The sequence below is a fragment of the Stenella coeruleoalba genome (assembly GCF_951394435.1).
Source record: "Stenella coeruleoalba genome assembly, chromosome: 9".
Lineage (NCBI taxonomy): Eukaryota > Metazoa > Chordata > Mammalia > Artiodactyla > Delphinidae > Stenella > Stenella coeruleoalba.
This window is the reverse complement of record NC_137155.1, coordinates 64399222-64412684: the sequence shown is the minus strand read 5'-3', so window position 1 is coordinate 64412684 and position 13463 is coordinate 64399222. Positions and strand designations below refer to the sequence as shown.

Genomic DNA, 13463 nt, shown 5'->3' with positions numbered 1-13463 from the left:
TAGTATTCCATTGTATATGTGCCACATCTTCTTTATCCATTCCTCTGTCGATGGACGTTTAGGCTGCTTCCATGTTTTGGCTATTGTAAACAGCACTGCAGTGAACATTGGGGTGCATGTATCCTTTCAGACCATGTTTCTCTCCAGATATATGCCCAGGAGTGGCATTGCAGGTTCATACGGTAGCTCTATTTTTAGTTTGCTATGGAACCTCCATACTGTTCTCCATAATGGCTGTACCAATTTACATTCCCATCAATAGTGTAGGAGACACATTTCTTGTGGTTTTTTGGTTTTTTTTTTTCTTGCAGTACGTGGGCCTCTCACTGCTGTGGCCTCTCCCGTTGCGGAGCACAGGCTCCGGATGTGCAGGCTCAGCGGCCATGGCTCATGGGCCCAGCCACTCCACGGCATGTGGGATCTTCCCGGACCTGGGCAAGAACCCGTGTCCCCTGCATCGGCAGGTGGACTCCCAAGCACTGCACCACCAGAGAAGCCCTGGAGACACATTTCTTATCTCACAGTTTCTGTGGCCAGGAATCCAGACACAGATTAGCTGGGTATCCTGCTCCACTGACTCTCCCAAGTTGCCATCAAGGTGTCTGCCAGGGCTGGGTCTCATCGGAAGGCTTGACTTGGAAGCTCACGTTTGTTAGCAGAACGTAGTTCCTTGAGACCTGTTGAACTGAGAGTCTCAGTTCCTAATCAGTTGTTGCTCAGAGGCCACCTGAGCAACCTGCTTCATCAATGGGTGCAAAATGGCAACAGAGAGAGTCTGCCAGTTATGTCAGTCACTACTGTACGTAACCTAATCACAGAGTAACGCTCCATCACCTGTGCCATATTTTAGAAGTTAAAAGCAAGTTACAAGTCCTACCACACTCAAAGGAGAGGGATGACGCAGGTGTGACTACCACAAAGTGGGAACCATTGCCCATCTCCGCGGGACCCGCTGGAAAGAAGTCCTAAGAGATCGCTAGATGCTCCAGAGAGAGCAGGTGCATCCGAGAGTTGGGAATAGCAGTCAAACTGCCGACAAAATGCAAAGAAAGTTTTTCTTAGAAAAGAAGTGTCATTGCAAAGACCCGAGACCCAGATTTGTGACCTGTTGAAGCTGTAGCAATTCTATCTGTTTAAACACCCACTTTTTAACATCTTTGCAAAGTTAAGTATCTGAAAAGGTACGTAAAAGATCTCTGGGCCTAAAATCAGACAATAGTAAACAGAAAACGTTGCAAGAGCCACGAATATACATCAAGTCTGCTTTCCTTGGCTATGCTGAGACCACCCGGCTAAACATTCCTAACACCTCCTGCCTTAGTCTGCTTTCCTTGGCTATGCTGAGACCACCCGGCTAAACATTCCTAACACCTCCTGCCTTAGAAGCTTGCGCAACAAAGCTCTCTGCAAAACAGCCTCCTCTCCTCTCCTCATGGAAGTAGCAACTCAAACCAATCCTCTTAAAACTCTTCCTACAGGCAGTGAATTTTCCATGACATCAATCCCCTCTTCTTTCTTGAGACCTGACTCTTATACACTGCTGGTGGCAGACATCAGATATATAATCAGTGGATTGGCTTTAAATAAGTTAACAGTCTCTAGGTCTTTATTTGTCTCAACATGTAAGCCCCTGGGACCCAAGGTCGTTGACAGACTGGTGCAGCCCCTCAAAAAAGGCAGTTAAGCTGGCAGTGGGGAGAGAGAGGAGGGAGGGCCTCCTGGGCCAGGGAACCCTCAAATAACAGTCACTTAGGCTGGCCCTCCCAGGCATCAGGGACCATGTTTGTTTAGTTTGCTTTATACACCAACTGGCAAGCAGTGGTTTTGGTGGTGGCAGCCTGAACCAGCACAGACAGGCTCGAGCTGGAAATGTAACATTTTTCCTTAAATGTTTTTAAATACCTCTTACACCACTGTCATGTTGTAAGTTTACAAATGTAAAATTAATTGGGACCAAAAGTAACCAGGTCCAATAGACTGTGTTTCTGGACAGATTAAGAGGCCAGAGAAGTAAAACTGTGCCTTCCCTGTGGTGAGGGCTTCCCTGCAGGTGTTTAAAAGCAATCTTACAAGACAGCCTGGAATTGTTCTCCCTTCAAGAAAAATAAGTTCACAGTAGATTTTTTACTTTGGTCTGGTAGAAGCCCAGAGTTAAATTTAGCAAGAGTTCAACTTAAAAGGTATCAGTCATGCTAAGTTGTTGGTGAAATGTATATACTCTTGCTCTGGATTGCATTTATTCTTTAAAAATATTACAAAAATGTAGTTACTGGTCAGGGTTTGTTTTTATGATTGTCTTACTAAAGAGTTCCATTTTTGTAGCAAAATACATACAGTTAGCTTACAAAGCGGGAATGTGGAGGAATCACAGATGATGTCCAGCTATGACCACTGCTGGGCTTCTATCATGTCTGGATATGCGAGCAGATCATGAGCATGTGGGCTGGATCTGACATGGTATATTTTCTTGGAGGACCCGGTACTCTCCTGGTGAAGAACTCATCATAAATAAAAATGTGGTTAGGCAAAGAAGCGTGGCGCAATTTTAAATTGTCATTAGAAGGGAGAGAAATTCTAGAAGCCATATGGTGGCTGTCACGAAGGGCTGAATGAAGAAATGGCACCAGGTCCCTACCCTCCAACTCCCCTCTCTGTGGACTCATGCCTGAATCCTAGGGAGATCAGGGGCTGCAAGTAAAAACTGAAAAAGCTGCTTCACCAAAAACTTATATGACAATGGAGTGTTACGTTGCCCTACTTTGTCACCCCTTCTATGAGAGTTTCAAAGAGAAAACTTCACAGTGGACCAATGACCATCACATGGTTTTGCCACCATGAGGGCTTCTGAGTAGCAGCAGTAGACAGATGGGTGGGTGGCAACGCCCCACAGAAGCACTGGAGCTGCAGGGATGCCTGCAGAACAGCACCAGTGCCCATCGGATGTGGACTTACCCAGAGGATGGGCCACACCTGCTAGAACTGAGTGGCACCTAGACAAAAGCAGCACCGCCAATGTGGCAACCATCTGGGCTCTGCAGGTGGGGCCCTGCAAGAGCTCAGGCAGCTGAATCAACTGCAAAGGAAGAGACAGGGAAGGGCCTAACCCTGTTAACCAGAATATTCCACTTAACCAGAACTCCACATTCCCTAGCGTTCTGCTGGACCAGATTTCTTTCCGTGCGCATGTCTAGTAGGTTTAGTAAATGAGGCAGCCTGTGAACCCCTCCTGGGCTGCAGATGTTGGGCACACTGGCAACAGGAAACTGTCTCCGCCCCTGTCCGGAGGACAAATGTTAGGGAGATGTGTGCGAAAAAAATGCATTGATGAAATAAATTAGCTTGCACGTATCTGATGGAATATCATGCCGCAAATAAAAACGATACAGATCTACTTTTAGTGGCAAAGAAATATGTTTGTAATATAGAGCAAAGTAAATAAAAAGCAGGTTAGAGATTGTTGCGATGATTACTCAACTGAATGCATTTGTCAACACTCATGGAACTGTTTACCAAAAAGAGTTCATTTTACTGTGTGTGAATTATACCTCCAAAAGAGCAGATTATAAAACATTTACAGAGGGATCAAATGTATGTGTGTGTGCATGTGTGTGTGCCTCAGAAAGGCTCAATGTTAACAGTGACTATCTCTATTATAATTAAGATAAATTTTATTCTGTTTTTCTTTTTGCTTAATTGTCCTTTAATTTTTTCCCAAATGAATAGATATTGCTTTAACATTTTTAATTGTGAAAAGGGAAGCACAAAACATATTTGTGTTCAAGGAACACCTCGCTTGGAGTAATGAGGATGACTGGGCCTTGCCCTGTGCAGAGCATCATGGGAGTTACAAGAGGAGGTTGGTTATAAGAAGCTCACAATAGGTGCTCAGTAAATGTTTCTCAGACGAATGAATAATTATAGTAGGTCATTTTATCACAAGTATCTAGTTTAATAGTAACAATACCATTCTCATTTTAGATCCAAAATTTTGGCAATGCACACATGAATATTTTAGTCTCCATTAGAGTGATAGCCAACTAATTGCTTTCAAACCAAATAGTTACCACATGCTCAAATCTCAGCTCTTTTACTTTAACTTTCCTCTGCTTATCCTCACCCCCATCTCCTCCTTTATTGATTCACATTGGGAAATAAATGACCACAAATGAATTGATACCACATAATTGTTAGGAAGACTGCTTAGGTATATCGAAGTGAAAGGCAAAAAACAAAAAAGAAGAACCAGTAATTTTCCACGGACTTGGAAGCAGCCTACTTTGTTGAGAAGTAGCAGGAAAAACAGCCCAAACTCAGTCCTCTGTTTTTGAAGACGTGACTGCTTATAGTGTGAGAGATGATCAGACCCTTCCTGGAAACGTGCTGGCTTGACAATCAGCCTCTTTAGGTCTGAGAGGTGTGTGTGTATGTGGTATGTGGTACGTGTTGTGTGTGTTGGTGGCAAGTGGGGTGTGTATGTGTGTTAGACACCACATGGATATGATCAAGATTACATTGTTGGATGGATGGAATTTGGGGTCCACCTCAGAAGGCTCAGGAACATATTAAAATACTGGGGATATTTAATGTATCGACTCAACCAGTTCTATTTTTTTCTAACAAGTGCTAAAATCTTACACACAATTTAGACCCAGAAAAGTCTTTAGATCATTTATTCATTTTGCAAATGAGAGGATTTCAGCCCAGAGAAGAAGGCTGAAGAGGGCTGGCCAGCATCACACAGGGAGCTGGCTGCACTGCTTGTTGGAATGATGAACAGTATGTACCCTTTGAAGACAATGTCCATGTGCTTCTGTTTATAAAGTCAGGGACATCCCTGAGCATCTGCCCTGAACAATGTGTTCCCCTCTGAGGCCTTCAGCAGTCACGTTTCTCTATCAGTCAGCATTAACCCCCCCACACCCCCCTCCCATGGAGATGTAGCCATCTGGGGTCTGAAGGCCTGTCCAGGGCCCATTTGCTAAACGAGGGCATTATCTGCAGAGAAAGACTCCTCATCAGAGGCATGTTAATGACAAGCCAGAGGACCGAACAACCAAGAATGGATCCTGCTGCCATTGTGAATAAAGGGACATACGACAATGCAACCAGAGAGTGGGCATCAGGCCAAGAGAGAGAGGGACAAGCCTATTGTGCATTAAGCCTGTACATTCCACAGCCTGGCACTCCAACCACTCTCTCCGTGCCCACAGCCTCCTTCAGGAGCCCAGCCCTGCAAGGGGACCGGTTCAGCTTCATCTCCCAGGCACCCATAGTCCCCCTCCATGACTTTCTCTTCCACATCTCTCAGCTTCTGCATGTGCTGCGTCCTCTACCACATACCCTGCCTTCCTCATGATCCATCTGGTGAATTCCTCCTTGAAAATTCAGCTCAGCCACCACACTCTTCAGAGAGGACCTATCCTTTCTTCGCACCCAGCAGAGTAGCCACCTCTTCCCCTTCCAGCCGTGTGCATCCCTCACAGTCCTCCCTGTGGGTTTGGTGGTGTCATTCTGCATGTCTGGGTCCCTCACTAGGCTGGGAGTTCCTTCAAGGAAGGATTCATCCTGTTCACCTCCAAAACCCAAGCCTTAAGCCTGCAGTAAGTGTTAGCTATCCACAGGTAAGTGAATAAATGCCTTTCTGAGAAAGCATATTTGCTGTCTGTTACTAAATAACAAATTACCACAAATGTAGCAGCTTAATACAATACACACTTGTTGTCTCACAGTTCCTGTGGGTCAGGAGTGCTGGCATAGTTTAGTTGGGTTCTCTACTTAGAGTCTCAGAGGCTAAAATCTGCATTCTCACCAGGAGACTCAACTGGGGAAGATTTGATTTCAGAGTCACTTGAGCTGTTAGCAGAATTTATCTCCTTGTGGTTGTAGGACTGAAGACCCAACTCCTTACTAGATGTCAGCTGGAGGCCACCCTCTGTTCCCTGCCATGTGGGCTTTCCAACATGGCTTCTTACATCATCAGCCCATCAGCGAGTCTCCAGAGCAAGTCTGCCAGCAAAGCAGAGCCTTAGATAATGTAACATAATCACCGAAGGGACATTCTTTCACCTTTACCATGTTCTATTGCTTAGAACCAAGTGATAGTTTCCATCCACATCAAGGGAAGGGGATCATACAAAGACCCAAAGGTAGGAATCCTGGGGAACCATCCTAGAGTTTGTCCACTGCACAAGGAATAGAGTAAATCTTGCTGGTAACTTCTTTACTTTGTTTTAATTTCCCTTTTACTCCTCCTTTGGGTTCTCTCTTGCAGGTGGCTTTACAGCTGTTGGCAGATCGCTTCTGGAAGAAGGTGCAGCTCCAGTGGCCCCAGGTCCTGGGAAAGGAGAATCCATTCAACCTCCAGATTGAGCAGGTGTTTGGAGACCAAGGGGGGCACTAAGTCCTCAGGGACACCTGCTCCTGGGGAGCTCAGGAAGGCAGAAACTTGGGTAAACTCATTCAAGAAACGGTTATGGGAGCGGCTGTGTCACAAGCTCACAGGCCCCTCTTCAGCAGCATCTTTGCAAAGTGCTTTTCTCCCACTTAAAAGCCTAGTGTCACTCTCTTCACTTCCCCTTTCCCACTTTTGGGGATGGCTTCCCAAATAAACCACTGGCACCCAAATCTTTGTCTCAGTAAAGACAAAATTATAATAAGTGTGTGTATAATTGTGTATGCTTTATTATTTTATTACTTCTAAATTTATTTATTTATTCCCGATAGGGAGATATTAATACTTCTATTTTGGCTAGGCACCAGCATGAACCAAATCTCCCACTCATCGTATCAATGATTGGAAGACCTTACCACAGACTAGCTTCTGGCTTTGCGCATTTCACCCCTTGTTTCTCCTCCACGATCCACACACTTCCTGTGCTGGGAGCTGTAGGACACTCTCTCCTACTGTGATCTGACCACTAGCCCTGAACCTTTGCCAGGGTGCTGGTGGACAACAGGGGCGTACCTGGAAGCCCTTTCCTGCACCAGGATGGCTAGCGGTACCTTAACTGTGCACAGAAATGACAGCTAACCACATAAATAGTCCAACCTAAATCCAGCCTAAACAGATCTCCATTTCAACTTCCCCAAAATTCCCATGGCTTTTCCAGAGGCACTGGATATAAGGGAAACTGTGACGGAGAGGAAGCGATAGTGTTTAAAATATCTTACTTTTGCAAATTTTACAAAGCATAGGACCCTGTGAACTCATTGTTGGGGCCCCTTCCAGGGCTTTGGAAGGAACCCTAACATTTAATCTTTCTTGGACTTATGGTACATCCACCTCTACTCACAAGATGAACTGGCCAGATTTGTGTGAGCTTCAGTCTGGGGGGCCAACACACTTAAAAGGTTGTGAACCCATTCATTTCTGTCGCCTGGGCAGAATCCTTGGCTCAGCATGGCCAGCGCATGTCCCCAGGAGGCAGATCAACAGAGGACCAACAAGCCCCCAGGAGGCTGCTTGTTTCAACCAGGAAATACAAACTCGGAGTATAGACTGAAGGTGTGAGGTGTGGAGGTGTGGGGCTGTGGACACCTGGTATATCCACCTCCTGCTGGTTTTGGTGTTCCAACATCCCATCTTATTTCTAAGGACTAAAATACCAATACTTGTTGTAGTGTTGTTTTGTTATTGGTTTTTTAATCTGAAATCTTAATCGTTCAGTCTCAAAATATACCCAGAGAACAGTGCACTAAAATTTTCTATTCCTTTAGAAAATTCTATTCAATCCCCCCGTTTAAAATGCTTCCAAGTTATTGCTATTCTAATTTTTATTTCCAAGTACTAGTGAAGTCAATAATCTTGTATTGCTTTTGATGTTGTTGGGGGGGACAGAGAATTCATTTTAGGCCCTGATCTATTTCCAGAAGGCCCTGAAGGAATAGAGTTATCTTAAAAGTTGGGGGAACATAGAGGGAGTGTCTAGGGAGATTTGGAAGGTACAGGGAGGGGGCTCCCAGGTTGGATCCTCTTGAGCCCGACCACCTCCCAAGCCCGACCACCTCCCGTCTCCCACCCTAGACGTCATCTCCGTCCCTGCCACTTTTTCCTATTTAAATTCTCTTAAGACTGAACCCCCCACCTTGGGGATAATTTAACCAGTTCCATCTTCCTCATTCTCCACCTGAACAGGTTCAGATGGGAGGATGGAGGTACCTGGGTTCTGAGCCCTGACCTCATTCCTGGGGCAAAGCACCAAGAAATCAAAGGGTGGGAGAAGATGGTGCTCCCATCTCAATTTTTTTTATAAAACACTAATGCTGCACGAAATACTAGGTATCACCGTTGTCTCCACAAGAACTGGAGTCCCAGGCCAGGCCCACTTCCCTGGATTGGGAGCACATGGGTGAGGCCTGTCCACTTCTGCCTCCATTTTCTATACTCCCATCCAGACATGTTCTTTCTTTGAGATTCCACCATGTCTTTCTCTCTGGCTTGGGGATATTCTGTCTCTGTAAGGTGTTATATATACTTCTGATAGCATCTGAGTGTCCAGAATTTATGGTAGAGCCCTGGGGGACAGCTTCTATCCCGTATTTCTGCACTGGTGCCCCTTGAGCTACTGTCTTCAGCCTCTGGTTTTTCAGAATCATAGTGTATGAGTGCTGTCCTTTGACAGGCACCTGAAGGGCTTTCTTGGGGTGGCTTGCACCCCTCTCCATCCCCTTCCCCAGTTCCTGGACTGGTGTCCTGGAGAGAAGAGCCAGAACCTGAACAGAAACTCCAGGAGATGAGAACCAGGCCAGTCAGGTTCACTCCTGTATCAACAGCCCTACAACAATGCCTGGCCCATGAGAGGTGCTCAGTAAGTAGTACTGATTGAATGAATGAATGACTATTAGAGTTGCTCTCCAGGGCACACTTCCTTGTATCTTGCTATTTAGGGGGAAAAAAAGAAGCCTCTTTTTGACACATTTGAATTAGCCCCGTTGAATCATACTCCTTGTGGTGTGAAGGTTAAGAAAGAAAAGCAATCAACACAGGGGATGCTTTCCTTTCTGGGCACCCTTGGTCAGAAGACATGATTTTCATCTAAACGCCCCAATACTATATTGTCATTTGTTTCTCCTATTTTCAGATTAAAGACCTCTCTTACCCTTTGCTATTGGAATGGGACTCCTCATTTTCCACATGAATAATTGTCAAGAACTTCTATCATAGAGCCTTTTGGGTTCAGGACCTGGTGGAAAATATTTCAGACCCCCCAGCAAGAGCAAATCAGCTAAAAAATCTTATCTGAGACTTGTATTGACCCACAACATAGCAGGGACTGGAGCCCCCAGGAATTTTCACCAGCTACCCCACTTTACCCTCTCCTGAGTTAGTCCCACTAAAGAAGGGATTCTGAACTGTAATCTGTGGGAACTACCCTCTCCCAGAATTAAGAGTGCCTATGAACTTGAATAGGAAATATTGTTTTTACTACCCTCTAAGTAAAATTCACCATTGCCTTTAATTATGAACATAGGCAACAAAACACTGTATTTTTTTACAAAACACTGTATGTTTGCAACTGTATTCATAGCTGTCTGTCACAGATATTTTCACATCACATTACATTTGTTGCAGATACAGTCAGTTCTCATTACTCAGGGCAGTTATGTGCTATAGTCACCTTGAATACTGAATTAGCAAACGCTGAACCACTGCGCCTAGCGGAAAAACGGGCTTACATTCCTGTGAGCCTCTGGTCACAACGTTATCATCAACCAATCAATACACAATCCTTTTTTAATGTGTGGTTTTGTTTAAAGACACCTTATTTAATTTATAGTTGATTAATTAATGTTGAAGTCACAGCCAACAGCACGACAACTCACATCTAAATGAAGCTTAACTACCCATCTATTTTCTTCACAAGGCGCGTCACAGTCTCCTGCACTTAAGCACACAAGGTGGCACTTCAGCACTGCACTCAGAGACCGTTTTAAACAGTGAAGTCCCCAACGAAAGGCATAAAAATGCCCAAAATGTGGCAGTAAATACACCGTGAAAAAGACACCTTTTTTTACAGGGCGCTGCCTTTTTCAACCTCAGCTGGGAACGTGCAGGTCAGGTGATTGAAATTTCTCACTGCTCAAATGACCACAAAAGTGCCATGAGTATTGATTTGGGGGTTACAGATAAATTTTAGCAAGTACACGAATTCACAGATATAGAATTTGTGAATAATAAGGAATGACCTTATCCTGAAATATCATTTATGGCCATGAGTACTTGAAACACCTGTAATTATTAGATCCATTAAAAAAGAAATACATATATTAATGCATGCCCATTTTTAAATATTTCAAAATATTTTTAGTAGTGTGATATTTGGTTTTGATACAAATGGTTTCCTTTGTAATCCTATGTGTTTTATTTTTTGCACTTAAAAACGTTATTCTGAGAAGGGATCCCCAGCTTCCCCGGCCTGCCAAGGGGGTGCATGACACATACAGAGTTGTATGTTCTGGGATGTGTTGCTTTGAGAAGGAAGAACTCCACAGTCTAAAGAGAACTCCACAGTCTAAATAGTCTGGAAGCACAGCATAACTTCTCTGCTTCCTGGAAAGCCACAGGGTGAAAATTCTGCAGTAGAGAAGTGTGTTCAGCTCATTATTTACCCAACATTTTTGACCTAGAGGCCCTTCTCCTCCTATGAGAGGTATTAATACTCTGTGGTCTTCATGCTCTACAGAAACACCTTGGGAGATGCTGCCTTTGTCATTTTTAGTTCTACCAGAAAAGCTCTTGTTGCAGTGAGAAGAATTCCAAAGACATCCTGTTTTATACAAAAGATGAGGGGTGGGGATTCTAGTCTGAATATACCTGGGAAATTCCTCACACTGCCGGTGAGTGTGTTAGAGGCTAATTCCTCTGGGGATTACACTTCTGAAGCTCTTGGATGGATAGAAATGCAGGAGAGGTAAAGAGCACACAGAGGCTTGCTAAGGATTTATCTGGGCATTGTGCTCCCGGCTGGCTGCTTTGTTTATAATTAATTACAGGGAGTATTTACAGGAACCCTTTGGGCCTCAGAATGCTGCAAATGTAACTCACGGGTTCACAAAGCTGCAGTCAATAAACTGCAGCAGAAAGATGGGCAAGAGGACACACCAAGGGCTTCCATGGCAGCCCACGCTCAAGGCAGCTTCAGACCCCGGAGACTTCCAGTCTCCCCTGAGGACTCTCCCCTCTGAGAGGCACACTTTGCACAGGCTCAGAAAAACACCAGGCGTTAGTATTTTTACAGTGATTCCCCCCATTGTACCTCTGCAAATATCAGCGAGAGCCTGGACGTTGTACAAGGCTCCTAGGGGAGCAGAGAGCTTTTGAGAAATAAGAGGTGGGAGAGGACAAAACTCTGTCCTGCTGCCTCCTGGCTGGGGGACACATCAAAGCACAACCAGTGGGAAATTCAGGAAGCAACAGGTTTTGGAGTCACTTGTCTGGGTTTGAAACTTGTTTAAGCTCCTGGTGCCTCAGTTACTTTCTCTCTCGAATGAGAGCAATAATACCTGTTTCCTAGCGCTACTGGGAGCACTAACGACAAGAGCTGATGTTTACAGAGGGCTTTGGGACGTGGATTATCTCACTTACAACAACTACATTAGGCAGGTCTGCCATGATCGTCTGCTTTTACAGACAGGGAAATAGAAACAGAGAGCAGTTAAGTAACTTGCTGGAGATTGCACAGCTAATAAATGATGAATCAGGAGTTTGCAGCCAGGCCGTCTGGCTCCAGGCTCTGTGCTGTTAGCCACGAGGTGACGCCGCCTTTATTATGTAAGATGATGCTAGTACAACGTGATGAGTGATGGACCAACACTTGCTCTCATTGTCTCTACACCCAGGGTATAGATTAGCCACCACTCAGGCTGGAGTCTGCTTTGTCTATAGAGTAAAACCGGGACTCATCAACACCCACAGCCTGCGCCTCTGCAGGCTCACTCTTTCCCTGCCCATTTCTTTTAGCCTACATCCTGGCCACAGGAAACTTGTCATTACTACCAAATGTAAAATAGATAGCTAGGGGGAAGCAGCTGCATGGCACAGGGAGATCAGCTCGGTGCTTTGTGACCTGAGGGGTGGGATAGGGAGGGTGGGAGGGAGGGAGACGCAAGACAGAGGAGATATGGGGATATATGTATATGTATAGCTGATTCACTTTGTTATAAAGCAGAAACTAACACACCATTGTAAAGCAATTATACTCCAATAAAGATGTTAAAAAAATAAATAAAATAAAATAAAAAAGATCCATCTCACCCCGTTGTTGTCAGGCATGGGAAGACACAGACACACACAGTCTGTCAGAGGGCGTAAGTGTCTCTAGGATTAGGTTCAGCTGCTTATGAGTGAAATCCAAAAGAGCAAGGCTCTAAAAAGAGAGAAGGTTATTTTTCACAGAAAAGACTTCCAGTGGCAGGTGGTGCAGGGCTAGAAGGAGACTCCGTGTTGCCAGGGACCCAGGCCCCTTCTATCTCGTTGCCACCACTTTCAGCATGTAGCTTCCACTTTGTGGCTCAAGAAGGCTTCCTGGGCAACCACTGCCTTGACTGCACCTGGGCCTGCGGGAAGAAGGGCGGGGAGAGGAGTGGCCACAGCCCCTCCCAGACAATGACTTCTACTCACACCTCAGTAGGCCAAGCATAGGCACAGGACCACCCAGCTGTAAAGGAGGCTAAAAATTCTGTGTAGACAAGTGTGCAGCTGAAAATAGGAAGTTCTACTACCAGGAGAGAAGGGAGGATGGATATAGTAGGACAAGTAGCAGTCTCAACTCAGCGTAAATTAGAAGCCTCCCGGAAGGCAATTGAGCTGTAGCAGTAATCCACACGTCAGCCACCTCCAGCCCTTGCTACTCAAAATGTGGTTCTCAGCGTCATTAGCATCACCCAGAAGCTTGTTAAAAATGCAAAATCTGGGCTTCCCTGGTGGCGCACTGGTTGAGAGTCTGCCTGCCGATGCCGGGGACACGGGTTCGTGGCCCGGTCCGGGAAGATCCCACATGCCGCGGAGCGGCTGGGCCCGTGAGCCATGGCCGCTGAGCCTGCGCGTCCGGAGCCTATGTTCTGCGACGGGAGAGGCCACAACAGTGAGAGGTCTGCGTAGCGCAAAAAAAAAAAGCAAAATCTTGGGCTGCCTGCTAATTAATGATTTATAATTTGTATTATAACGATAGACTCGGGTGATTTATTTGCACACTTCAAATCGTTTGGGAAGCACTTCAGTTTGGGAGGAACTGATCTAAAACAACGGTTTTCAACCCTGGTTGTACATCAGCGTCACCTGGGAAACTTTCTAAAGCCTCCTGGTGCCTGGGTCCTACCTACAGAGCACCTAATTTAATTGGCCTTGGTGAAATCCAGGCGTTTGTGATTCTAAAAACCTCCCTCCGGCGATTCTAATGTATAACCAAGTTTGGCAAACTGTGGCTCTAGGCTTTTTGGGGGAAAGAATTTGTCTCAAAGTAACT

General features: G+C 45.3%; 1 protein-coding gene across 1 annotated transcript in view; it reads left to right on the top strand.

Annotated features, from left to right (window-relative positions):
* The window catches only part of AOAH (acyloxyacyl hydrolase), a 170450-nt gene extending 163913 nt beyond the window's left edge, over positions 1 to 6537 (top strand). The window contains exon 21 of the mRNA XM_079930918.1: positions 6272 to 6537. Within this exon, the coding sequence (XP_079787044.1) occupies positions 6272 to 6400 (129 nt within the window). The 3' untranslated portion in view covers positions 6401 to 6537. The remainder of the gene's footprint in view (positions 1 to 6271) is intronic.
* The last annotated feature ends 6926 nt before the right edge of the window (positions 6538 to 13463 follow it).